The sequence below is a fragment of the Bos grunniens genome, chromosome 6, assembly GCF_055505025.1.
Source record: "Bos grunniens cultivar Pamir isolate PY7600 chromosome 6, Bosgru_T2T1.0, whole genome shotgun sequence".
NCBI lineage: Eukaryota > Metazoa > Chordata > Mammalia > Artiodactyla > Bovidae > Bos > Bos grunniens.
Genome location: NC_141170.1, coordinates 92,526,991 through 92,552,133, shown reverse-complemented (window position 1 = coordinate 92,552,133; position 25,143 = coordinate 92,526,991). Strand labels below are relative to the sequence as shown.

The 25,143-nt window shown below is 40.9% G+C and overlaps 1 protein-coding gene across 2 annotated transcripts in view; it reads left to right on the top strand.

Annotated features, from left to right (window-relative positions):
• The window catches only part of TSPAN5 (tetraspanin 5), a 335,779-nt gene that overhangs the window by 116,648 nt on the left and 193,988 nt on the right, over positions 1–25,143 (top strand). The window contains exon 2 of one of the 2 annotated variants that reach the window (XM_086406686.1): positions 2,923–3,072. The exons of the other annotated variant lie outside the window; for it this stretch is intronic. Coding sequence (XP_086262812.1) covers positions 3,049–3,072 — 24 coding nt within the window. The 5' untranslated portion in view covers positions 2,923–3,048. The remainder of the gene's footprint in view (positions 1–2,922; positions 3,073–25,143) is intronic. 2 annotated transcript variants of the gene reach the window in all.

The window sequence follows — 25,143 nt, the reverse complement described above, 5'->3', positions numbered from 1 at the left end:
CATGTATGGATGTGTGAGCTGGACCATAAAGAAGGCTGAGTCCTGAAGAATTGATGCTTTTGGAACTGTGGTGTTGGAGAAGACTCTTGAGAATCCCTTTGACTGCAAGGAGATCAAACCAGTCAATCCTAAAGGAAATCAACCCTGAATATTCATTGGAAGCACTGATGCTGAAACTGAAGTTCCAATACCTGATGCAAAGAGCCGACTCACTGGAAAAGACCCTGATGCTGGGAAAGATTGAAGGCAGGTGGAGAAGGGGATGACAGAGGATAAGATGGCTGGATGATATCACCAACTCAATGGACATAGTTTGAGCAAGTTCTGGGAGATGGTGAAGGGCAGGGAAGCCTAGAATGCTGCAGTCCCCCAGGGTTGCAAAGGGAAGCCTGGCATGCGGCAGTCCATGGGGTCACAAAGAGTCAGACATGACTGAACAACTGAACAACAGCAAAGCATGAGGATGGGAGATGGCCCACGGAACGCCACATACAAGTTGAAGTTCTGTGAAGGGTGCTGAGCTGCTGTGTGAAGAATGGGCAAATGCAAAGAGAAGCAATGATGAAAACCCTCTGTGTGTGTGGATGTGCAAGGAGAGAAAGACAGTTACCATGAGGTCTGACTACAGTTCCTTGAGATCCTATCATATTTCTTCATGATTCTTTTTACCTTATCTTGTTTGAGGGGCTTATTCTGTTCTTTGTAACCAGTAGACTCTGATCTAAACAAGTTTATATTCCAAGACCTAGAAGCTAAAATAACACCAATGCTGATATTAATGTTGGCTTAGTCCTTTGGGGCTGCTATAAGAAAAAATACTGTAGACTGAGTGACTTAAACAACAAAAGTATATTTCTTACCGTTCTGGAGGCTGGAAGTCCAAGACTAAGGTGTTAGCAAATTACCTGGTGTTTGGTGAGGACCTGTTTCCTGGTTCATAGACAGCTGTCTTCTCACTGTGTCCTCGTGTGCTTGGATGAGTGGGAGAGCTCTCTGGGGTCTCTTTTATTAGGCTACTCAACCCATTCATGAGAGTTCTGCTCTTATGATGTAGTCACCTCCCAAATGCCCCACTTCCTAAGACCACCACATTCAGGGTTAGGATTTCAACATTTGAATTTTGGAGGCACACCAACAGCCCATAACAAAGATAACACTAATGACTTAACAAAGAAATATTAGTCATATTCCCAGTTCACATATAAGACAGCTGAGACAGGTGTTTGGAAAGGCCTGTGGTTCCACTGCTGGCCAGTGCAGGGCAGGATTCACGAGTGGGCAGTCTGGCTCTGGAGCACTTAACCGCTAAGCCATTCCATCCCATGTGATTCCACATGCCTGTACACCCGTGCTTGGGGCATTGAGGCTGTGGCTGTTTGTTGAGAGCTCGTTACAGGGTGCCGAGGAGGTAAAGAGTCAAGGCTCCCAAAACCACGCAGCAGGTTGTAGGCTGCCTTAAGATACAACGTGTGCATTGTATGAGGGTTAGCAAAAACAGCACAAATGGCATTTCACTCTCCCTCTCCACGCTTCTGCTTTGCAGTATCTTTATTCATTTTCTACCCATCATCTGACCTGCAAACCCATGATCTCTCAAGCATACTGAGAATAAGTGTGTGTGCACGCTCAGTGGCTAAGTTGTGTATGACTTTGCAATGCCATGGACTATAGTAAGCCAGGCTCCTCTGTCCATGGGATTTTCCAGGCAAGAATAAAGTGGGTGGCCATTTCCTACTCCAGGGGATCTTTCCAACCCAGAGATCCAATCTGCCAATCTGACCCTAACAGTGTTAAAACTCGGGTAGTTGGTTTTCAACATGAACCGCAAGTTGGGCCATATAGCGACACACTGCCTCACCCACTGGTACACAAATCTGGCTAGATCTGTTTCTTACAGAGGCACTTATTTTCTGAACTTGTTGTTCATTCACTAAGTCGTGCCCAATTCTTTGTGACCCCATGGACTGCAGCATGCCAGGCTTCCCTGTTCACCATCTCCCAGAGTTTGCTCAAACTCACATCCATTGAGTCAATGATGCCATCCAATCATCTCATCCTCTGTCACCCCCTTCTCTTCCTGCCTTCAGTCTTTCCCAGCATCAGGGTCTTTTCCAATGAATTGACTCTTCATATCAGGTGGCCAAAGTATTGGAGCTTCACTTCACCAACAGTCCTTCCAATGAATATTCAGGGCTGATTTTCTTTAGGATTGACTAGTCTGATATCCTTGCTGTCCAAAGCACTTTGAACTTAGCAGCCACCAGTTTTTAGATTTATGAATTGAGAGCTACAGTTAACCAGCTCAGATGTTAGCAGGGTTTTTGTATCCATTACTAGCCTCACAGACAGACAGACAGACAGACACACACACACACACTAATCAAATAAGGACAAACTAGGTGAGGGGAATGATCAACTCCTGTCTGACAGCACTAGTTCCATAACTAGTTAGAAAAGCTCATTTTTTCCTGAGGTATCCATAACACTTTCTGCTGTTGCTATTTTTTGTTTTTTTACAAGAAACGGAAATAGAATCTCAAAAAAATGTGACATTAAAGAGTGAAGATGGAAATTTCTTTCTAAGATTTATAATGAAGAGATAGGTTCTCCATGTAAATAATGAGCCCAGCATTTCTATGAAGTGAAATGAGGTCAGTCATTTGTAAAAGGTATGTTGTTTCATACTGCAGCAGCTCCCTGGGCCTTTGAAAATGCAGTGCACGGCCATGAGTTAACGCTTGTACAGGACTGTATATCTTTTAATCCAGCCTGAAAGTCAGCCCTGAAAGCAATGCATTTAACAGGGGACATCAGTGGCTCACGAACGTTCAGGAAAGGGAGAGACGCTGACATGAATGTTCAGGAAAAGGAGAGACTGCGAAAAGAGGCTTTCTGACTTTTAAAAAAATTTTTTACCAACAGTGACAATGAAGGGAAAAGACCATCCTGAGAGACAAAGAGCAAAGGAAGTCCTCAGCTTTTCCCAGTGTAGTTTCCACACTTCTCTGGCCCCAGTTGGCTTTAAGACAGAACTTCTGGGGTGTTGTGATGTCCACAGCCAGCCCAAGCCACGTAAGTACAGCCTTAAAGACAACTTCCCCGGCAGTCCAGTGGTTAGGACTCCATGCTTCCACTGCAGGGGACACAGGTTTGATCCCTGGTCTAAGAACTAAGATTCTGCATGCCATATGGTGCAGCCAATAATAAAATTACATACAACTTTTAAGAGTCATATTATGGTCCCGGAGTATCATGGCTCTTACCTGTGAACCCTCAAGCCCCTAACAATCAATACTGAGAAGTTTCTTGGGAACGGGAAATGATCAGCGATGGGACATTCAGTGTGGAATCGTGGGCCAAGTGCAGTTTAGTTCCCAAGAGTCTTACTTTGAAATCGTGACTGCACGACTTGCCGGTTGTGCATGGCGATGGGTTTGTCGCTGGAACTGGCTGAGCCTCAGCGTCCTCGTCTATGAAGTTCACCAGGCATTATTTATCTAGCACATATTGGTGGCTCAGATGGTAAACGTGCCTGCATTTCAGGAGACCCGGGCTCAGTCCCTGGCTTGGGAAGATGCCCTAGAGAAGCACATGGCAACCCACTGCAGTGTTCTTGCCTGGCGAATCCCATGGACAGAGGAGCCTGGTGGGCTATAGTTCATGGGGTCACAAAGAGTCAGATGTCACTGAGCGACTTACACTTTTCGTTTTTCACTCTGCATTGTTCCTGGAGCCAGGGTATAGCATCGCCCTCAGAAAGTGTGCCCTTGTGATCTCAAGCTCTGACAGGAAAGCTTCCTGGAGAAACTATGAGGATTTGAGCTTAGAGAGGGGAGGTTCCTGAACACTACAGGAGGGTTAACTAGACATCAGCTCTTTTACTATGAGCTGTTGATACAACAGCTGTTCCTGGCTATCACATGATGGTCCGTGTCATAGCAGGCTCCAGGCATCCTTGCCCAGATCAGATGTGGCGCCTGGGTGTCCCCTGCCTCCTGGAGGCTGCAGCCTACCCTGACCCTCTGTGTTATCAACCTTTAAAAACCTGGCCTCATCATGAAACGTGGCCAGTTCCAGCTGGTTCTCTGAGGTGGGTCACTGAGAGGTGCATCCCTTGACCGAGGGGGTCAGGTGCAAAGCCCAGCCAGTCATGGGCCCCACCACAAAGTCCTGCGCCATCTGTTCTCAGGAGCCAGAGTTGGCTTGGTGTTGGGGAAGCACAAACAAGGAAGGCCTGACCTCTTAGAGCCTACCGCCTAATGGCTTGTTTTCATGTGTGGTGGGGTTTGAGGCTGAGAGGCGGGCACTGATAAACAGGCATTAAAGAAGCTGTTAGGCACGCAGACCCCAAGTCAGACTGCTTGGGTTCAAATGCCTCCATTGCAATCAGGATGGCCCTGATTGATTGTTGTGAGGATTAAATGAATGAAAATATACACAAATCACTTAGAACAGTGCCTGGAATGCGTAAACACCGTGTTAGTAATTTTAACAGTGTTGAGTCTTACTGAGAGGGATGTCAGTGTGGTCTAAGGATTAGCGTGTGTTCTCTGAGGGGGAGCCACTCAAGCAAGTCATTCAAGAATGAGTAGAAGAGGGACAGTTGGGTGGCGCCTGCTCCAGAATATAGGACTGTCCAAGGGGTGGCATTAAGGGCACTCAGCAGAATCATTCTGGCTGTTGTCGTTTTGTAGAAACAGTGTTGTGAGATGAGTACCCTCCTGGTGCGGGACACCGTGTTGGAGGGATGGCTGTCCGAGTATCAGTGTCCTCATCTATAAAGAAGCTCACTACTCAGGGAGAGAAGATGAAAGATAAGGAAGCAAGTGCATGACTGAAGACTGTAAGGACAACAAGGAAGAAGCAGTTACTCACTTGGGGTCTGATTTATTACATAGCTTCAAAGAGGAGGTGATGGTGATGGAGGTTGCCAAATGGGGAAGAGATGCTTCATTTTGAGCCGAGGGCACAGACCTATGACTTGAAAAGTGAAAGTTGCTCAGTCATATCCGACTCTTTGCGACCCCATAGACTATATAGTCCATGGAATTCTCCAGGCCAGAATACTGGAGTTGATAGCCTTTCCCTTTTCCAGGGGACCTTCCCAACCCAGGGATCGAACCCAGGTCTCCCACATTGCAGGTGGATTCTCTACTGTCTGAGCCACAAGGGAAGCCCGACCTATGACTTAGGTGGCACATTTAAGGATTAGTGAGCAGTTTCAGGTGACTGGAGCAGGAAGGGGGTAGGAAATGTGCAGGTGGAGTGTGGGGCAGGCTTGGTTAGAGAGGGACTTGGAAGCCAAGCCCAGATGTCTGGATTTTATCCTGGAGAGAGTTTAGAAAGAGCACTCTGGCAGAGGTGTGGGGAGATGAACTGATGATGGTGAGGGAGACAGAAAGCAGAGAGAAGAATCAGGAGACTGTTGCCATTGCCCAAGCAAGACATAGTGAGGGACTGAACTCTGGGCAGAGAGGGCAGAGTGACAATGGGAGAATGAAAACCAGAGGTTGATCCTACAGGCTTGGTGACTGGGTGACTGTGGGATGCCTCCTGATGGGGTGACTCAGTGAATGGTGGCTCATTCCATAGTGCAGGGCAGGGTCTCAGTCACCCTGGGGAAGGCTGGCCCAGCACAGACCAGAGAGAATGGACACCTTCCAAAGGGCATAGCTGTGCTCACTGAATTAGTTATCTATTACTGTGTAACAAATTACCCCCAAGCTTACTCTCTTAAAACAAACAATCTACTTTCTCGATATGCTGTGCTGTGCTCAGTTGCTCAGTTGTGCCCCTTTGTGACCCCATGGACTGCAGGCCTCCAAGCTCCTCTGTCCATGGAGGTTCTCCAGGCAAGAATACTGGAGGTTGCCATGCTCTCCTCCAGGGAGTCTTCCCAACCCAGGGGTCGAACCCAGGTCTCCCCCATTACAGGTGAATTCTTGGGAGCATACCGGGCAAGTGGGATCACTGGGGACCGTCAGAGGGTACCCTGGGTTATTTGCCTTGTGGGAACACTACCCAGTATTGCTAGTGCTTGATTTTTTAAGAAAAGTTGAAAAGTCAAAATTTTATATGAAATCTTCCCATTTTAAAATACTAGCCTTTAATTAAAAAATTAAAAAAAAATACTATTGAATAAAGCAGATCTCTCAAACACGGCCTGTGCAATGCTGTTATGAAACCACCATTACAGAGACCACAGTAGAAAGAGCGGATTGGAAGGGAGGGGACAGAGGTTTCCTTTGTCCTTTTATTTGGAAAGCCAAGTCATTGTTAAAATGGTGGGAGCTTGAGAAGTACAAATGCCAATCATTTGATCAAGATAACTGTATTTATATAAATTCTCCAGTCATATTGGTAAAAGTGACTAGTTTTCACTAAAAGCAAGCCTTTGATCCCTGATCTGACAGCTGCACATCTATATAAAATGAGACACTTTGACATCCTCCGCTCTGCGCTCAATTGGACAGGTGGTTTCCTCCACGCTAATGGAACAGAAAGACAATTGAGTGCTATTAGATAGGAGAGGACGTTCTCACACACAGGAAAACAGCTTTTTCCTTTGAAGAGAGGAAAAAAAAGACATAATAAAGAACAGAAAATGACTGACAGAATCGGAGCTTCCCAAATGTCAGAAGAGCTGTTTCAGCTACACTCTGGCCTCTGTTAGGGAAGATTAGGATAGTTTTTAGACAAGTATTGAACATACCTTAGCATTAGCTGACTCAGGGAGCAATTTGCTGGTAAAATAAGCCTGCTCTTGGAGGATGTCAAAAAGCTAAGATGCAGCTTGGGTTTTTTATATTTAAACACAGCAAACAGTTTGATAAAGCTTAACTTATACACACTCACAGAAAACATTTATAGGCAGGACAACTTTAGTGTAAAGCCCCCCTAGCTCTGTCATTCAACAAATACCTACGGGGTACATACAGGTGCTGGAGGTGGGGGGTGTTGGAGGAAAGACAACCGAGGCCACTTGGCCCCACTGCGCTACAGACTGGAGGACAAAGTAGACAGTAATCTAATAAGGAAAATATACTCTGTTGCACATGGAGGAAGAAGAGGCCCAAAGGGAGCTTTGCCCCCTGGTGACTTGGGAAGACTTCCAGAGGACCAAACACTGGTTTCAGGTCACCAGTTCAAGGTGGTGGGGCGAGAGCAGACTCTGGGTTGTTAACCATGTAAACGGTAATTAGGAGTTATCTTTTACCCAGTTCCAACCCAACTTTGGGTTTCCTTTTCACTATCCAAATAATTATAGCACAGGTTGAAAAAAAAGACAGCTCGTAGCTGTAGTACAGCCATAAAGTAGAAAATGAAAAGACAAGGTCCTACTGTGTAGAACAGGGAACTCTATTTCATATCCTATGATAGACCATGATGGAAAAGAACATGAAAAAAGAATGTATGCATATGTGTAACTGAATCATTCTGCTGTACAGTAGAAATTGACACAACATTGCAAATCAACTATAAGTAAAGTGTGTAAATAAGTGTTAGTTACTCAGTTCATGTCCAACTCTTTGTGACGCCATGGACTGTAGCCTGCCAGGCTTCTCTGTCCATGGAATTCTCCAGGCAGGAATACTGGAGTGGGTATTCCTTCCCTTCTCCAGGGGATCTTCCTAACCCAGGAATTGAATCTGGGCCTCCTGCAATGCAGGCTTCACTGTCAGCCACCTGGGAAGTCCCTCAATCAAATACATTTTTTTAAAAAGTTGAAGATTACTATTTCCTTTTGTTCTTCCCCCATAAACACCAGGAATGACAATTGTGTCATTTTTTTTAAATGTTCTTTTTAAAGATCTTTATCTATCAGCCTTTGGTAATGTATTTTAAGTGCAATGTATTTAATTTGGTTTGGATTCTGTTGCTTTCCCTTTTGTATTATAACCTAAGACCCTCATTTTCAAATTTCATCATTGCTATTAGCTAGCCTCATGGCTTTTACATTTCAGCATTTTCCTCATGGCTTGAACCTTGCTCCTTCTTCATTTGCCTATGGGATTCAACTCCATGGAATGGCTGATAACTCATCAGCCAACCACAGTGATCAGTCCCTCACTCCAGGGGCCTGGAGAAGGGACTGAGGTCAGACATGACTGATCTGATGATCCCAATGGAGCCAGTGACAACAAACATTTTAGATGTCACAAAAGATAATTGGTGAGAATTAATATTGGTGTTTATACATAGACATAATCTAAGAGTTTTAAGTAAAAAAAAATAAAAAAATTACAAAGCCACACAATATTTGGCCACTCTATCCCCCCATTTAATACAATGAAATTTAAATTTTTACATCTGGCTTGTTCAGCAGTCTTGGCAAGTAACTGCAAGTTAGAGAATCCAAATGTCATAAATGTTGCTTTTATAATGTATCCCATTTGTGACCACAGATTTACCTTTCTCTTCTTGCAATACATATCTTATTATTAAATTGTATGCATTTTATAAACACACATGAGATTGGTGGTGGGAAGTCAGCCAAGAGAAAATGAGTTCATGGGAAAATCTATTTACTTTCAAAATTTTGCTGGAGCTAATTTGCAAAGAGAATAACCCACATGTAGATTATTGAGGGTTAGCTGTGTAATCCCTGAATAGTACAACACTGGATAATGATTCCTGTTGAGAGATTTTCTTTCAGTTTCTGTATTTCAAGGATTTTACATATATTATCTCACATTCTTACAATAAATGTATGAGGTGGTTATGATCATACACATTTTCTAGATGGGGAAACTGAGGCCCACAGAAGCTAACCTGCCCAAGGTCATAGAAATGTTATGGGTGGAGCCAAGACTTGACATACCTGGGTTTATCTACTGCACAACATTGTTTCCTTTGTCCATCCATTCATCTGTTCCGTCATGATTGTAGTGTACGAAGACCTGCCTTGATTGTGGGATAGTATCTGTAGGTAACAATTAACAAAACCATTCAAAGGAAGAATAAATAAGAGGTTAACATCTTGATTGTCAACAGTTTAAATGGCAAAGCATAAAAGGAAAGGATTACTTAGCAGAGCCCAATGTCTATATAAGAAGCAATCATTTTCTAGAATCAAAGATCTCTAGTCAATAGATGACAGTCTGCCAGAACATCCCAGCTGGGTCTCTAAGTCGCAGCTGTGACATCTCTCTCTCCATGTGTGCTGAGCTGCTTTAGATGTTAGTCTAAAACAGTGACTTTTCTTTGATATGTAAAGTTCAAAGGAACTTTGTTATACTGGAGTTTACTTACAAGTTGAATAATAGCATACAGGTAAAAAGAGTTCTGGGTTGACTGGTAAGCTGTGGCTCCACCCAAATAGCAAATATATGGGCTTAATCAGGAAACCACAAAATGACACAGTAGCAATGAAGGGAAATGGACCGCCCAGGAGTCTGGAAATGGACTTTGATGCCCTTTGGTTTTATTGTATAGTCAGCCAAGACAAATAATAACCAAAGAAGTAATATTTTATCTCCAGGGCTTATGTGCAGGCTAGATAGGAACTCCACTCATAAAAAATACAGCCCTCAGAATTCTTCTGAAGAGGAGAGATCCCACCAATTACTTTTTATTATTGTTATTATCATTACAGGCATACCTCATTTTATTGCAATTCACTTTACTGTGCTTCACAGATAGAGAATGGAATGGCAACCCACTCCAGTATTCTTGCCTGGAGAATCCCCTGGTTGGAGGAGCCTGGTGAGCTACAGTCCATGGGGTCACAAAGAGTCGCACACGACTGAAGCGACTGAGCACGCACGCACATGCTTCGCAGATATTGTGTTTTTTATGGATTGAAAGTTTGTGGCAACCCTGGGTGAAACAAGTCTACTGGTATAATTTTTCCAACAGCATTTGCTCACTGTGTGACTGTCACATTTTGGTAATTCTTACAATATTTCAAACTTTTTATCATCATTATTATTATTTGTTATGATGATCTGTGACTGGTGATCTTTGATGTTCCTACTGTGATTTACTGAAGACTCAGATGATAACATTTTTAGCAACAAAATGTTTTTAAAATAAGGTATGTGCAAACCTTTTTTTTAGGCCTGGTGCCATTAGGTACTTAAAAACTACAGTATAGCATAAACATAATTTTATGTGTGCTGGGAAACCAAAAAATTTGTGTGATTTGCTTTATTAGTATTTGCTTTGCTGTGGTGGTCTGTAACTGAACCCTCAATATCTCTCAGGTACTCCAGCATTACTGTTATCATCATCATAATTAATTTTAAAAGAGAAAAGCTGTTCACATCTATCTTACTCTTACACCACTGCTGTAGAAAACCTTTCCCTTCAGTAGATTAAGAATGGAGATATTCCATGAGATGTTTCTTGCAGAAGAGTGGGAAGGCTGCTGATCCCACACCCAATTCCACATTCTAGGCTAGAGAAATATGGAGGGAAGAATAAAGAACTCCCCCCCTCCCCCACCAAAGATGTCCATATTTTAATCCCCGGAACTTGTGAATAAGTTATCTTACATGGCAAAGGGCTTTGCAGATGTGATTAAGGAGAGACGCAGGAGATCCAGGTTCAGTCCCTGGGTCAGGAAGATCCCTTGAAGAAGGGAATGACAACTGCATGCAGTATTCTTGCCTGGGAAATCCTATGGACAGAGGAGCCTGGCTGGCAATAGTCCAGGAGGTCGCAAAGAGTGGGACACAACTGAGTGACTGAGTGAGCTAGTACATTTGTGGTAATGTGTTCCCAAAGCAGGAGAAAATAAATACAGGACAGAACAAATCAAGGCAGTTGGAGGTTCTGACCCCTTTATCAACATATTTCTCTGCCTAGCAGTACCAGCAGCTTGGTGGGGAAGACATCCAGGACTGAAGTCAAAACGTGTTAAAGTCCTTGTTACTTTTATTGATCTATTCTTTGTTTTCATACTAACTAAAAATAGACTGCATGTTAATGCCTTTGAAATTTATTTATTTGCCTTTCCCCTTTCTGAAGATCTAATTTGTTGTTCGGTTGCTCAGCTGTGTCCAACTCTTTGCAACCCCATGGACTGCAGCACACCAGGCTTCCCTGTCCTTCACCATCTCCTGGAGCTTGCTCAAACTCATGTCCATTGAGTCGGTGATGCCATCCAACCATATCGTCCTCTGTCATCCCCTTCTCCTCCTTCCTTCAGTCTTTCCCAGCATCAGGGTCTTTTCCAATGAGTCAGTTCTTCCCATCAGATGGCCAAATATTGGAGATTCAGCTTCAGCATCAGTCCTTCCAATGAATATTCAGGGTTGATCTCCTTCAAGATGGACTGGTTTGATCTTGCAGTCCAAGGGACTCTCAAGAATCTTCTCCAACACCACAGTTTTAGAGCATCAGTCTTTTGGTGTTTAGCCTTCTTTATAGTCCAACTCTCATATCCATACATGACTACTGGAAAAAACATAGCTTTGACTATACAGATCTTTGTTGGCAAAGTGATGTCTCTGCTTTTCAATATGCTGTCTAATTTGGTCATAGCTTTTCTTCCAAAGAGCAAGGTCTTTTAATTTCATAGCTGCAATAACCATCTGCAGTGATTTTGGAGCCCAAGAAAATAAAGTCTGACACTGTTTCCATTGTTTCTGCATCTATTTGCCATGAAGTGATGGGACCAGATGCCGTGATCTTCGTTTTTTGAATGTTGAGTTTTAAGCCAGCTTTTTCACTATCCCCTTTCACTTTCCTCAAAAGGCTCTTTAGCTCCTCTTCACTTTCTGTCATAAGGGTGGTGTCATCTGCATATCTGAGGTTATCGATATTTCTCCCAGCAATCTTGATTCCAGCTTGTGCTTCATCCAGCCCAGCATTTTGCACAATTTACTCTGCATTTAAGTTAAATAAGCAGGGTAACAATATACAGCTTTGATGTACGCCTTTCCCAGTTTTTAACCAGTCCATTGTTCCATGTCCATTTCTAATTGTTGCTTCTTGACCTGCATACAGATTTTTCAGGAGGCAGGTAAGGTGCTCTGGAATTCCCATCTCTCAAAGAATTTTCCACAGTTTGTTGTGATCCACATAGTCAAAGGCTTTAGCATAGTCAGTGAAGCAGAAGTAGATGTTTTTCTGGAATTCTTTTGCTCATTCTATGATCCAGCAGATGTTGGCAATTGACCTCTGATTCCTCTGCCTTTTCTAAATCCATTTTTGACATCTGGAAGTTCTCGGTTCACCTATTATTGAAGCCTAGCTTGAAGAATCTGAAGACCTAATCAGATCAGATCAGTCGCTCAGTTGTGTCCGACTCTTTGCGACCCCATGAATCGCAGCACGCCAGGCCTCCATGTCCATCACCAACTCCTGGAGTTAATAGTGTAATTTAATTATTAACCAGAAGAGTGCTCCTGTTATTATAAAGAAATTTACCCAATAGCTAAGGTCTCTTCTTACTTAACACCGATGGCTTCAGTTAAACCAAGGAATACAAAACCAAACAGAATTTAGTGGCCTACGAACTAACATTATCATTACTGCCACTTTAACAGATACAGACTTTGGCATTTTCTAATTTACTATCACCAAGCCTAAAAACAAACCTTGTGTGCTTTCCATTTATAGACATGGTTAGGAAAATCATTTGGTCTGAGGCCCACATGAAAATAAGATACCAAGGAACAGCTCAAATTAACTTTTATTAGATAGGTTCTTTAGTTGCAGACCTTTCTGGATTGAACAAAACCAAGTCGTCTGACTCCCTTGGTTAAACAAATCAGGTAGACATCTTGTCTTTGAGGATCATCTTCTATCCTTTATGTTAGATACAAAGGACAGAGGAAATGCTTATATTTTTCCCTCATGGCTCATAATTTCCATCCACATAACCACTTTCCAATTCTTCTAATAATTCCTCTCTCATTTACTCACTCTCTTTCCATTATTCACAGTCAAACATTTGACATTAGTCAAACCCAGAAGGGTTGTCTAAACTTTATTCTCTGCTGCCAAAGTGCAAATGATCAAAAATTGACTATACTAAGAATGTGGGTGTGAGGAAGCTTTTGATCATTCATTTAGCATTGTGAAAGCTAGGCTTACCATGAGGCGAGTGAAATTTAAGCTTCCCAGTTCCTCTCATAGAGGTATCCTTGCACATGTGGGCTCCTTCAAAGGTCCTGGGAGGGATCCTGACACATTCACATAGTTATAGAATTTTGTGCACTTTGCAAAAAATTAAAATACTTTCATGTGTCACAGTGCAGTCAAGTGGTGTTACTAAGGACACAAGCATTTTGGGGATCTGGTTACAGGAAAGTTGAGTTGGGGGCACAGTGAGTTTTGGCTCAAGGTATATATATTTATGAGGTCCCAGTCACTCTTACAGTTAAGCTATTCCTGGCTGACCTGGTATAGAATGACTTTTGGACACCCTTCCTGCCCTTGAGTCAACTTACCAGGCTTTGTGGCTTGAAGGACCTGGGTCAGAGGTCATGTCAGGATAAGAATGTGTCTTGCAGCACCTAGCGTTGGAAGAATGTGGGGAATAGAAAGAAACAAGGTTTGCAATGATTAGAGCCAGAAGCAATTCTGTGGAAAATTCCTCCAAGTGTCAGATGTGTGAAATTATAAGCAGAAGATTCAGTTATCATCAATGCCACATCAAAGCAGAAATTCTCTCTTGTCAGGAGTATACTTGATTATACATTATACATAAACTCCAAATACATTTTTCTAGAAATCATCTAAAATAGATTTTATTAGAATTCCTGTCTTTCTGGCTCACCATCCTGTAGCAGTGAGTACATCTGTGTGTGAAGTTGCATGTTTTATGCATTGCATCTATCAATAATGAAACACAAATTTTGACCAGCCATGCTAGAGGAAGACACTTTTCTCTCTATTGAAAACCATATTATAGACTTGGTACCACATGAAGAGCTGATCAAAAAGCATGCAGCCAAAATATGTAGGAAAAAAGCATTATGAAAGGATGTGATGTAATTGAAAAATAAGAATGTTGCCTTTTTCTAGATTTAGGATATTTGTAGTATATCATCTTTCTAATATTTGTGAGTTGTTTTAATTCCTTTTTATTCTAAATAAATATTGACTTTTGTACCTAAGTTTTTATCTATAATTTGATACTTTTAGAGTACCAGGCTCCATCCATGGGATTTTCCAGGCAAAAGTACTGGAGTGGGGTGCCATTGCCTTCTCCAAGATTAACTTCAAGCCTCACCAAATCTATATCCACTTCTGCATTCCTTTCTATTTGTTGTGTGCGTGCATGCTAAATCGCTTCAGTCATGTCTGAAGAGACCTTATGGACTGCAGCCCACCAGGCTCCTCTGTCCATGGGATTGTCCAGGCAAGAATACTGGAGTGGGTTGCCATGACCTCCTCCAGGGGATCTTCCTGACCCAGGGCTTGAACCCGTGCCTCGTATGTCTCCTTCGTCTTCAGGTGGATTCTTTACTGCTAGCACCACCTGGAAAGTCCTCTAATTGTTGAGTACTACCCAAATTTGGCAATTTGTGGTGGAGACCTTTATTGTTCACTGAACGCCTTTGGTTTGTTTGGTTATCTTTTAGGTCTAAACCCCACTGGGAAAATAAGAGAAAACAAACTAAACATTGCTATACTTCTGAGAGCAAGCTTTACATCCTGTGCACAATTGTCAAACAAACATTAACACACCCCAGTCCTTTTCTCAGTCTTTGCTTTTAGGGGAACTCAAAGTAAATATGCCCGGATTTGTTTGCTCAGGCTGCCATAATGAAGTAGCACAGACTGGGCAGCTTCAACCTGGTGTTTAAGGTGCTGTCTCTCGGTTCTGGAGAATAGACACCCGAGATTGATGGGTCGGTTCCTTCTGAGTGCTGCAGGGGAGAGCCTGCTCCGTTCCCCGCTCCTAGCTTCTGGTGTTTTCTGCGGTCACCGGCATTCCTTGCTTGTAGGTGCACAGCCCGGATCTCTGTCTTCATCTTCACTTGGCATTTTCCCTGTGTGTATGTCTCTGTGTCCAAAAGTCATCCTATATAAAAGCCCACCCTAATGGCTTCATCGTAACTAATTACATCTGTTAAAAAGACCTACTTCCAAGTAAGGTCACATTCTGAGGTAATGGGGGTAAGGACTTGTATTTTTCATGTACATAATTCAACCCATAACAATGCCTTACTTTTTTGTACCTTTCTTCATTTTAAAAGCAAGAACAATAAAAGTCCAATCCAATAAAATGGTCATCCCTCTGTATTGCTTTTGGGAATGTGAATTAGAACATTAGAAGAATAGAATTTAAGTTCATACTACAATGTGAACTCCATAAAGTCAGGGGCCTTATCTATCTTCCCCTTCACTCTAACATCAGCTGCAAAAGATAGAGCTTAGCACACAATAGGTGATCGACACACACTTGTTTTAAACAAAAGAATTATGCCTACACTAAATTGTTAAGGTTTACTAATGCTTGGAAACCCAGACAGAAGTGTTGCTAAATACCAGAATCTTGAATAGATGGAAAGAGTCACACAGCCTGAAAATCTATCCAGATGAATACTGAATACTTTTGGTCTTTATAAATATAACAGATTTTGTTGAATATGATGGAATTCATACAAAAGCTATGCTTATACTTAATTTCACTGTATGGAAATATATGTGCAATATGTCTTCCTTAAACCACAAATAAGATTCCCAATTCCTTCTCCACTAAGGAACTGGTAAAAATCCTTAGGTCAATCTTTTTCAGCTTTCAAATTCCACTTAAAATTCCAAATCTCATAGAAACTCAAAGAAGGATTCTTTGATCCTCTGTGTTTGATTAGGTTCTCCTGGTACTTATTCTCACAAAGTTCACAATTTGTTTGTGAGATTGAAACGAACTTCAGTGATAATTTCTGTTATTTTTGTTTCAATCTTAGCTTTGCTGCTATCATGTATCCTATGAAAGACATTCTTTGTCTTTTTCACTAAGGTAACCTCCAGTACTTGCTTATTGCCTGTTAAATATTTGCTGCTCAATAAATAACTGATGAATCAACTAATAAATTCATGAAAGACTGAATAAGGGAATAGGCACGGAAGTGAGGCTAAGTGAGCCATCTCTAGTCTAGTCTAGATTCCTCTGCTTTGAATTTCAGCTGAGTTCTGTTGCTGATCTTCATCATCTTTCCTATGCTGGTTTTGCAAGAATGTCGTTTTCTTTCATTGTAGTCCCTATTTCTCTTCAGAAAATCTCTTTGCCTTGAGTTTGCTCAAAATAATAGCCTTTATGAATCTTATCTCTAAGGAAACTTTGTTTTCCTTCGGTAAGCTCTGAAAAACGCCTGCTGCTGTTTGTTATCAGAGGAACTTCCCATTCTATTGCAAGGCCCTGAAGCTTTCTAGTCCTTTAATCTGGGTTCTCTGTTCCTGGTCAGTAGCCTCTATGCTCTGCCTGCATTGTGTGGATGAAAGCTAAATTCTTCTTTTGGTGGATGAAGTAACTTACTGATTAGGGTCAGAGCTACGAAGAGATTCCCCACTGGGAAGAAATACCCACACAGTGAACCTTCCTTTGTAACATTAAGAATTATTATTAATAATATTTCTGACTGTAACAGGGAAGACTAATTCCTAATTTAACCATTCCGTCCGCTCTATCTGTGAAACTTTTCTATTGTTTCCATTTTGAAGCTATTATAAATAATCAAACTTTGATTTTGGGGGGCGTGGTAAAAAGTTCTCTCCATATAAAAATTAATTTTTTAAGATTGTAACTGGAGTTATGGGGCCATCGATTAAGCATGGACCTTTTTTTAAGCATCTTGATACAAATTCAAGTTATTTGTCTAAATGTATATCATCAGAACAAAAGAAGGACTTCTTAAAGACATACTGTCTGAAATCACTGGTAAGTGGAATCTAAAAAATAAGAGAAACTAGTGAATATACAAAAAAAGAACCAACTCAGAGATATAGAGAGCAAACCAGTGGTTATAGGTTGGGGGAGGAGGGGCAAAACAGAGGGAGGAAATTAAGAAGTACAGACTACTATGTATAAAATAAATAAATGACAAGAATATACTGTATAGCACAGGGAATATAGCCAATATTTTGCAGTAACTGTAAATGGAATATAACTTTTAAAAATTGAGAATTCCTAGGTTATACACCAGAAACTTATATAAGTCAACAATACCTCAATAAAAAAGATAGTAAAGAAAAGATTAAAAAAAAAATCAGTAAAGTTCCTCTTTACTGAACTCTTCTTAAGACTGTATATTATGATTGAAAAAACTAATCTTTAGTAGTAGTATTGATGAAAAATACAATTTATTGTCTTATTTCCTTGATAATTATCAAGAATCAACATGCTTACATATGCTTGACTAACTGGATTTTCTCTTTTGTGAGTATTCTATTGACCATTTATCACTGGGATCCTATTGCTTTTCTTATCAGTTTGTTTAAACTCTTTATGTAGAAAATATATCAACTTTGACATTTTATTGAATATATTTTCCTATTTTAACATTACCACATGGTTTTTTATGCATAGCATTTTTTATTTTTATAGATTCAAATCTTCTGGTCTTTTGTTTTATAATCTTCTGTTATTCCTAAGCTTAGGAAATCTTCCCCCTTTTATAAATAGATGCTGTATTTTCTTTCTAAAAATGTTTCTGTTTTTGAAACTGATGTTTTAATTGAAGTATAGTTGATTGACAATATCACGTTAGGTCCTTATTGTTATTTTGTATTTTCTGCAAATAATTCTACTGTTAGAATTTTAAATATTTAACTTTCTAATCAACCTAGAATTTACTTTGGTGTGTAGAATGAAGTGAGAAATCAATTTAGTTTTCATATTTCTTGACACTTGTCCCAACATAACTTATTGAATACTTTGATGCTTAATTAGGTTTAATATGCTTATAAAATAGGGTCCATTTACAAGTATCAAAAGCAAAATTTCTTTGACAGATTTTTCCCAAACAGCTGATGCATTTTGTTAACTTGCTCCAGGGACACCAGCAAGGTGACTGAAATAAATGTGCCAGTACAAAATGAAGGGGTTGTGTAGTGGGAGACAGAATACTTACATAAGCAAATAGCTTATTTTTAAGTAAGAGCGATTTCCAATTCATTTCACAAGGTCATAAAAAACGTCATGTCCATATCAGCTGTTACAAGAGAAATACGGGGTGAGATGGTCCATTTTCCCAGATGGACATTAAGCTTTGCTGTTAGGTTTTAGAATGATGTTGTCAGTTAATAAAAATAAATCATTAATATTTTTTATGGGAGTTATATTAAACTACTTATTTGGCTTCTAAGACTCCAAACTCTCTCAGGTTCTTTACTATTTTATTAGTTGCTTCCCTTCAGTTTTCTCTGCAGGATTTTCTTTGTTGTCTCAAGCTCTTAATGTTGACAGGTCCGGGGCATCTCTCTGTGCATTCTCTGCATTGATAACCTCATCCAGTCCTCTGCCTTTATGTTCCAGTCACCTGCTGATGGCCTAAGAAGTTCTCCTGAGTTTCAAATGCATGGAAACTGTCTGCTCAGTATATCCACTAGAAGTCTGATAGAAGTTTCAAATTTGGAATGTTCAAAATACAGCTCTTGTTTTAAACCCAAAACTCCTGTTACTTTTCCAGTCTTCCTCACCTCATTAAATAACTCTAGCATCTAGCCACTTGCTTCCACACAAAAACCAAGCAGCCAACTTTGATTCCTCTCTTTCTCTTACCTATCTTATTCAGTTCAGTTCAGTTCAGTTGCTCAGTCGTGTCCAACTCTTTGTGACCCCATGGACTGCAGCACGCCAGGCCTCCCTTGTCCATCATCAACTCCAGGAGTTTACCCAAACTCATGTCCATTGAGTCAGTGATACTATACAACCATCTCATACTCTGTCATCCCCTTCTCCTCCCACCTTCAATCTTACCCAGCATCAGGGTCTTTTCAAATGAGTCAGTTCTTCGCATCAGGTGACCAAAGTATTGGAGTTTCAGCTTCAGCATCAACCTTCCAGTGAATATTCAGGACTGATTTCTTTTAGGATGGACTGGTTGGATCTCCTGGCAGTCCAAGGGACTCTCAAGAGTCTTCTCCAACACAACAGTTCAAAAGCATCAATTCTTCGGTGCTCAGCATTCTTTATAGTCCAACTCTCTCATCCATACATGACTACTGGAAAAACCGTAGCCTTGACTAGACGGACCTTTGTTGGCAAAGTAATGTCTCTGCTTTTGAATATGCTATCTAGGTTGGTCATAACTTTTCTTCCAAGAAGCAAGCATCTTTTAATTTCATGGCTGCAGTCACCATCTGCAGTGATTTTAGAGCCCAAGAAAATAAAGTCTGTCACTGTTTCCCCATCTATTTGCCTTGAAGTGATGGGACCAGATGCCATGATCTTCATTTTCTGAATGTTGAATTTTAAACCAAATTTTTCACTCTCCTCTTTCACTTTCATCAAGAGGCTTTTTAGTTCTTCTTCACTTTCTGCCATAAGGGTGGTGTCATCTGCATATCTGAGGTTATTGATATTTCTCCTGGCAATCTTGACTCCAGCTTGTGCTTCTTCCAGCCCAGTGTTTCTCATGATGTACTCTGCATAGAAGTTAACTAAGCAGGGTGACAATATACAGCCTTGACGTACTTCTTTCCCTATTTGGAACCAGTCTGTTTTGAACCAGTCTGTTTTTCCATGTCCATTTGCTTCCTGACCTGCATATAGGTTTCTCAAGAGGCAGGTCAGGTGGTCTGGTATTTCCATCTCTTTCAGAATTTTCCACAGTTTGTTGTGATCCACACAGTCAAAGGCTTTGGCATAGTCAATAAAACAGAAGTAGATGTTTTCCTGAAACGCTCTTGCTTTTTCAATGATCCACTGGATGTTGGCAATTTGAAATCTGGTTCCCCTGCCTTTTCTAAAACCAGCTTGAACATCTGGAAAGTTCACAGTTCACGTACTATTGAAGCCTGGCTTGGAGAATTTTGACTCACGTCTATCTCCAACCTCTATCTGGATTCCACTTTTGATTTATCTACCCCACTATTCAATATGAACCTTTTTTTTCTAGCCTGAGTTATTGAAATAGTCTCCTAATTGATCTCACTATTCCCTCTCACTTTGACCTTTTCTATTCTCAGCAGGGTGACCAGACAAATCTTCTTTTAAATGTAACTAGATCACATTCTCACCTGATTGAAATCTTCTAATGGCTACCATCAAACTTAGGACAAAACCCAAAATACCTGTGTGGTCTACAGGCCCACATATGCTCTGTCCCTCATTACCTGCCTCTCTGTCTCCTGTTGATGCCCATCTCACTTTTTCTGCTTCAGCGACAATGGCTTACTCATTATTCCTGGAAGACATGGTTCTATGTCTGGGTCTTTGCTTGTGCTGTTCCCTCTGCAAGAAACACTGTTCCTACAGACAGCCACATGGCTTTCTGCTGCACTTCAAATATCTTTTCAAATGTTACTTCTTTAGAGGCCTTTTCTGACCCTTCTATTCTAAACAGTACCTCCTTCCTTTCATTCTCTCTTAAAACCTATTTTGCTTTTATTCAATGACTGTATCATTACTAGACATTTTAGTAAAGGAAGTCTTTGCTTATTTGGTGTGTCAACTCAGTAAGTGTCTAAACACCATGCGGGCACAGTGTTTGTGGTTTTCCCTGCTCGCCTGGCTATCCTCAATACCTAGAATTTTGTTAGGCATATAGTAGGTGCTCAGTAAATACTTGTTGAGGATCTTGATTAAACCTGTAATATTTTGAAAATGTTTATAACAATGTCTTCCTGCGCAGGAACACAGTGTGTTTTTCCATTTTCTCAAGCTTTCATACATATATCTCAAAATTTTGCTCTTTTCTTTGAATAGGTGAAAGACATTATGTATTAAGGCCACTTCTAGGATGTCTTATTTTTTATTGTTACTGGGTATGGGCTCTCTGTATTAATTTTTTCTCATAACCATCTCAAATCTTTTTTAGTACTACATATAAATATATATTTTAAAAGTGTGTGCATGCTCAGTCATATCTGATTCTTTGTGATCCCATACACTGTAGCCCACCAAACTCCTTTGTCCATGGGATTCTCTAGGGAAGAATACTGGAGTGGGTTACCATTTCCTCCTCCAGGGGATCATCCCAACCAAGGAATCAAACCGCATCTCCCACATTTCCCACATCTCCTGCATTGCAGGTGGATTCTTTACCACTGAGCCACTAGGGAAGCCCCATACTTTACAAGCATCTAGCTAATAATTTCAGTTATGTTGGAGTACTTTTTATTTCTGTCTGCTCATCTTACATTCATACTCTTGTGTTTAATCAACTTTTAAAATTATTTATTTGGACTAATATAGTGATTTCACCCCAAAATAAACATCATTTTATCTCATTAATAATATATACTTTTCATTTTGTATTATGTCATATTGCATTGGCTATAACTTTCAGAACAATATTAAGTAATATTCCTTCTTTTCTACATATTTTTAATGGTGATATCACAAATGTTTTACTATTAAATATAATGTTTTACTATTAAATAAATATAATATTGTTTTAATCTTACACTGTTTTCTTATATTAAAGAAATATTTTTTTATTTCTACTCTTAAAATAATATTATTAGGGATTGGTGTTGAATCTTATCAAATACATTTTAAGCATCTGTAGAGGCATTTTTTCTATTTTATGTAATTATTTGATGTATTATATTAATAACTCTCCTATTATCTAACGATTTCTACCTCCCTGACTATGGTGAATTATTCCTTTACGTACTGCATAGTGTAACTTGATAGTATTTGTTTGGCAAAGTTGTAGACATTTTATGTCTCTCAATATGTGCTGCTGGGTATTTTAATCCAGACTTTTCTGGCTGCTCTTTCTTCCCTTTTCTTTCCACCTGCCATTTCACTAAGTATTACTGCCAACCCTTAAATTGTTATTGGCCAACAGGTAATAGGGAAGAAGGCAATACTCTGCTTCAGAATCTTGTCTCAAAATTTGAAATAGCCCTGTCATCACCTCAATGAGTAAAGAGGACTGAGTGGTGAGTATCTATAGAGGAAGGTTTCCATCAGTCTGGGTGAGCAGAATATCACCTTGCACGGTAGACAAAAGCTTGTCCAGCTTCTGTTTGACATTGCTAATGAGAACCACCATTTGATGAGAGCCTTTTCTGTGTCCGGTGCCTTATACGTATTATATCACGCAAACTTCACACTACTCCTAGAAACAGCATATCCCCAGTTTACAGACGGGGAAAGTAAAACTGGAGGATTAAGTAATGTGAACCAGCTCAAACAGCCGTCGGGTGGCAGAGCTGTAGTTTCAACACAGGGCTTTCTGGCTCCTCTTTCTATACAACTACAGGCTCACAGAAGAGTGCTCTGAAGAGCTCAGCAACAGCTCAGTAAAGGGGAGAAGACACCGCCATAGATAACCACACTGCAAGGCAGGATACAATGACTGCCACGAAAGAGGGTCACGCATAATGTTTCTTCATTGTGCTTCAGATTCATTTGGAGGCTGTGGGAGCCTTCAGGGAGGGAGTGGCACAGAAGGGAGGAGGGTCTTCTGGGCTGAGAGAGCATTGAGAGTGAAGGCAAGTAGTCAGGAAAGCCTAGGACATGTTTGAGAAAGAGAGCAAATGCTCTTTGGTTGGTGGATTGTGTGGATCATGCTGCTGTGTAACTAAAAATGAGACTGGAAACTTAGATTGGGTTCCTACTGTGGCACCTAAAAGACAGATGAAGGCGTTTATGTTTTAAAAGGTAGGCCACAGGGAATCATTGTAGTTATATAAACAAGGGGCTAACAAAGCAGGTCAATATGGATCAAAGAGGGTGAAGATGGGAGAATGGGGGCCCTGTAAAGTGGCTATAGCCCATATAGACAAGACATAAAGGGAGCATGGTTGAAGAGGGGCAGTAGGAACTGGAGGCTGGGATCTAATTTAGGGTCAGATACGGGGTGGGTTTGTTAGGTTTGTGTAGATAGGATGCTGGGAGCACAGAAGTGGCAGAATCAAGGATGCCTTCAGGTCACTGGAAGTGTTAAACACTGAAAGAAGGGCTTGGCCACTAACAGATAGAATGACATTGGAGACAAGGCTGTTTGGTGGGTGAAGAGCTTCTGAAACACCCAGATGGAGAGTGGATGCCTCCTGAGAGCTCAGATTGGAGCTATCTACCTAAAAATAACAAGTGACATTGTGGGAGGTCATTAATGTCTTTTAAGGCAATGATCTTAGTGAAGGTTGGTGAGCTGAAGCCAAGCAGAGATTCTCTGCATAACCCTAGATACACATCAAAATGACCTGTGGATCTTAAAACCAATAGAATGAGGTAGCTGAAAAAGTTCCATCTCTACATCTGTAAATTCAGAATCTCAGAATCCAGACTCCTGCATAATTTAATAGGTCCACAGGAGAATCTGTTCTACAGAGTCAAGAACCATGAGTAAGGGGCAGATATTTGCTGTAAGAAGTGAAGGAAGAAAAAATGATACATACAGGTCTCTTTCTAACCTGAAGAAAGATGTGCCATCTGGATTTCTCTAAGTTTCCTCTTTTACATCCTTCAAGCGTCTTTTCACTTTGTGGATTCTATCCACGTCTACATATTATAATTGGGAGCTTTTGGCTGCTTTAGCGGGCATTCACCCTTCTTGTCACTAGATGTTGAAGAATCAGAGTGTGTGAGAGCTGAAAGGAAACAGTGGTTCCAGTCCAGGGGTTTGCCACCTTTCTCTAGCATGGGATACTTTTCAGAAAATGAAATCTTATATGAAACACTAACATGCTAACGGATAAAAAGTAGAACCATTCTGAGAAAACCACAGCCTAGAACCCACTTGTTCTTCCCACTTGTCCTGAGCAGGGAGAGTTCTTCCAGATCAAGATCACAGGTTAGATCTAACCTGCCCCCTTTTAGTCAAGGGAACAAATTGTTTTTAAATATTTTTTTAATCAACATAAATCAGCCACAGGTATACATATGTCCCCTTCCTGAACCCCCTCCTCTCACTCTCTCCATCCCACCCCTCTAGGTTGTCACAGAGCCCTGGGCTAAGCTCCCTGTGCCACACACCAAATTCCCACTGGCTATCTATTTTACATATAGTAATGTATGTTTCCATGCTATTCTCTCAATTCATCCCACCCTCTCCTTCCCCAACTCTGTCAACAAGTCTGTTCTCTGTGTAGGACATGGAAGCAACCTAGATGTCCGTCAACAGAAACTATGGTACATATATGCAGTGGAATATTACTCAGCTATAAAAAACAATTTGAGTCAGTCCTAATGAGGTTCATGTAGGTAGAACCTATTATACAGACTGAAATAAATCAGAAAGAAAAAAAACAAATATCACATATTAATGCATATATATGGAATCTAGCAAGATGGCATTGATGAACGTATTTGCAGGGCAGCAATGGAAATGCAGACATGAGAAACAGGTTCTTGAGCAGTGACGTAACTGATCTAAGGTGGTAAATTAGTTAGGGTGGATTCTCTAAGTCCTTATACAGTTTTCCTTCCTTCATGGGGTGTTACCACCCCCTCTAACATCGCCCTAAAATTTCACATTCCACTTCAACAGAGAAAAGTAAGCAGGGAATCAAATGACCCACAGTCGCTTTGGTGCAGGGTTAAGTGAGGGAGAAGGCCAGAGCTCTCACTACCCTGACTGATGGGCTTTATCTGCGGGGATAGCATCTGTCTGCACTGCTCCAGTTTCTGCTCTCTCTGGTAATTCTGAGTGGCCAGCAAAATCATTATCTGCCCGACTCTGGGAGATAAAAACCTTGTTAATCTTAAAGAGAGCGTTCCAGTGGTTGAAAATTTGTCAGCAGGATGAGTATGGAAAAACTCTGTTTCATACCTATCTGAGGAAAAAAGTGATGAGACCTAAAGAATAATAGTTGAAAATGAAAACAGTTAAGTGTCTCTTGCGTGTTTTGAGTGATGGTCAAAAGAGGCTACTCTGAGGTATATTTGGCATTTAACACACTTTTGGTATCTAACCTGGAGGAAGGCATGGCAACCCACTCCAGTATTCTTGCCTGGAGAATCCCAAGAACAGAGGAGCCTGGCGGGCTACAGTCCACAGGGTCGCAAAGAGTTGGACACAACTGAAGTGACTTAGCATGCATGCATACTTCCCAATTATCCCA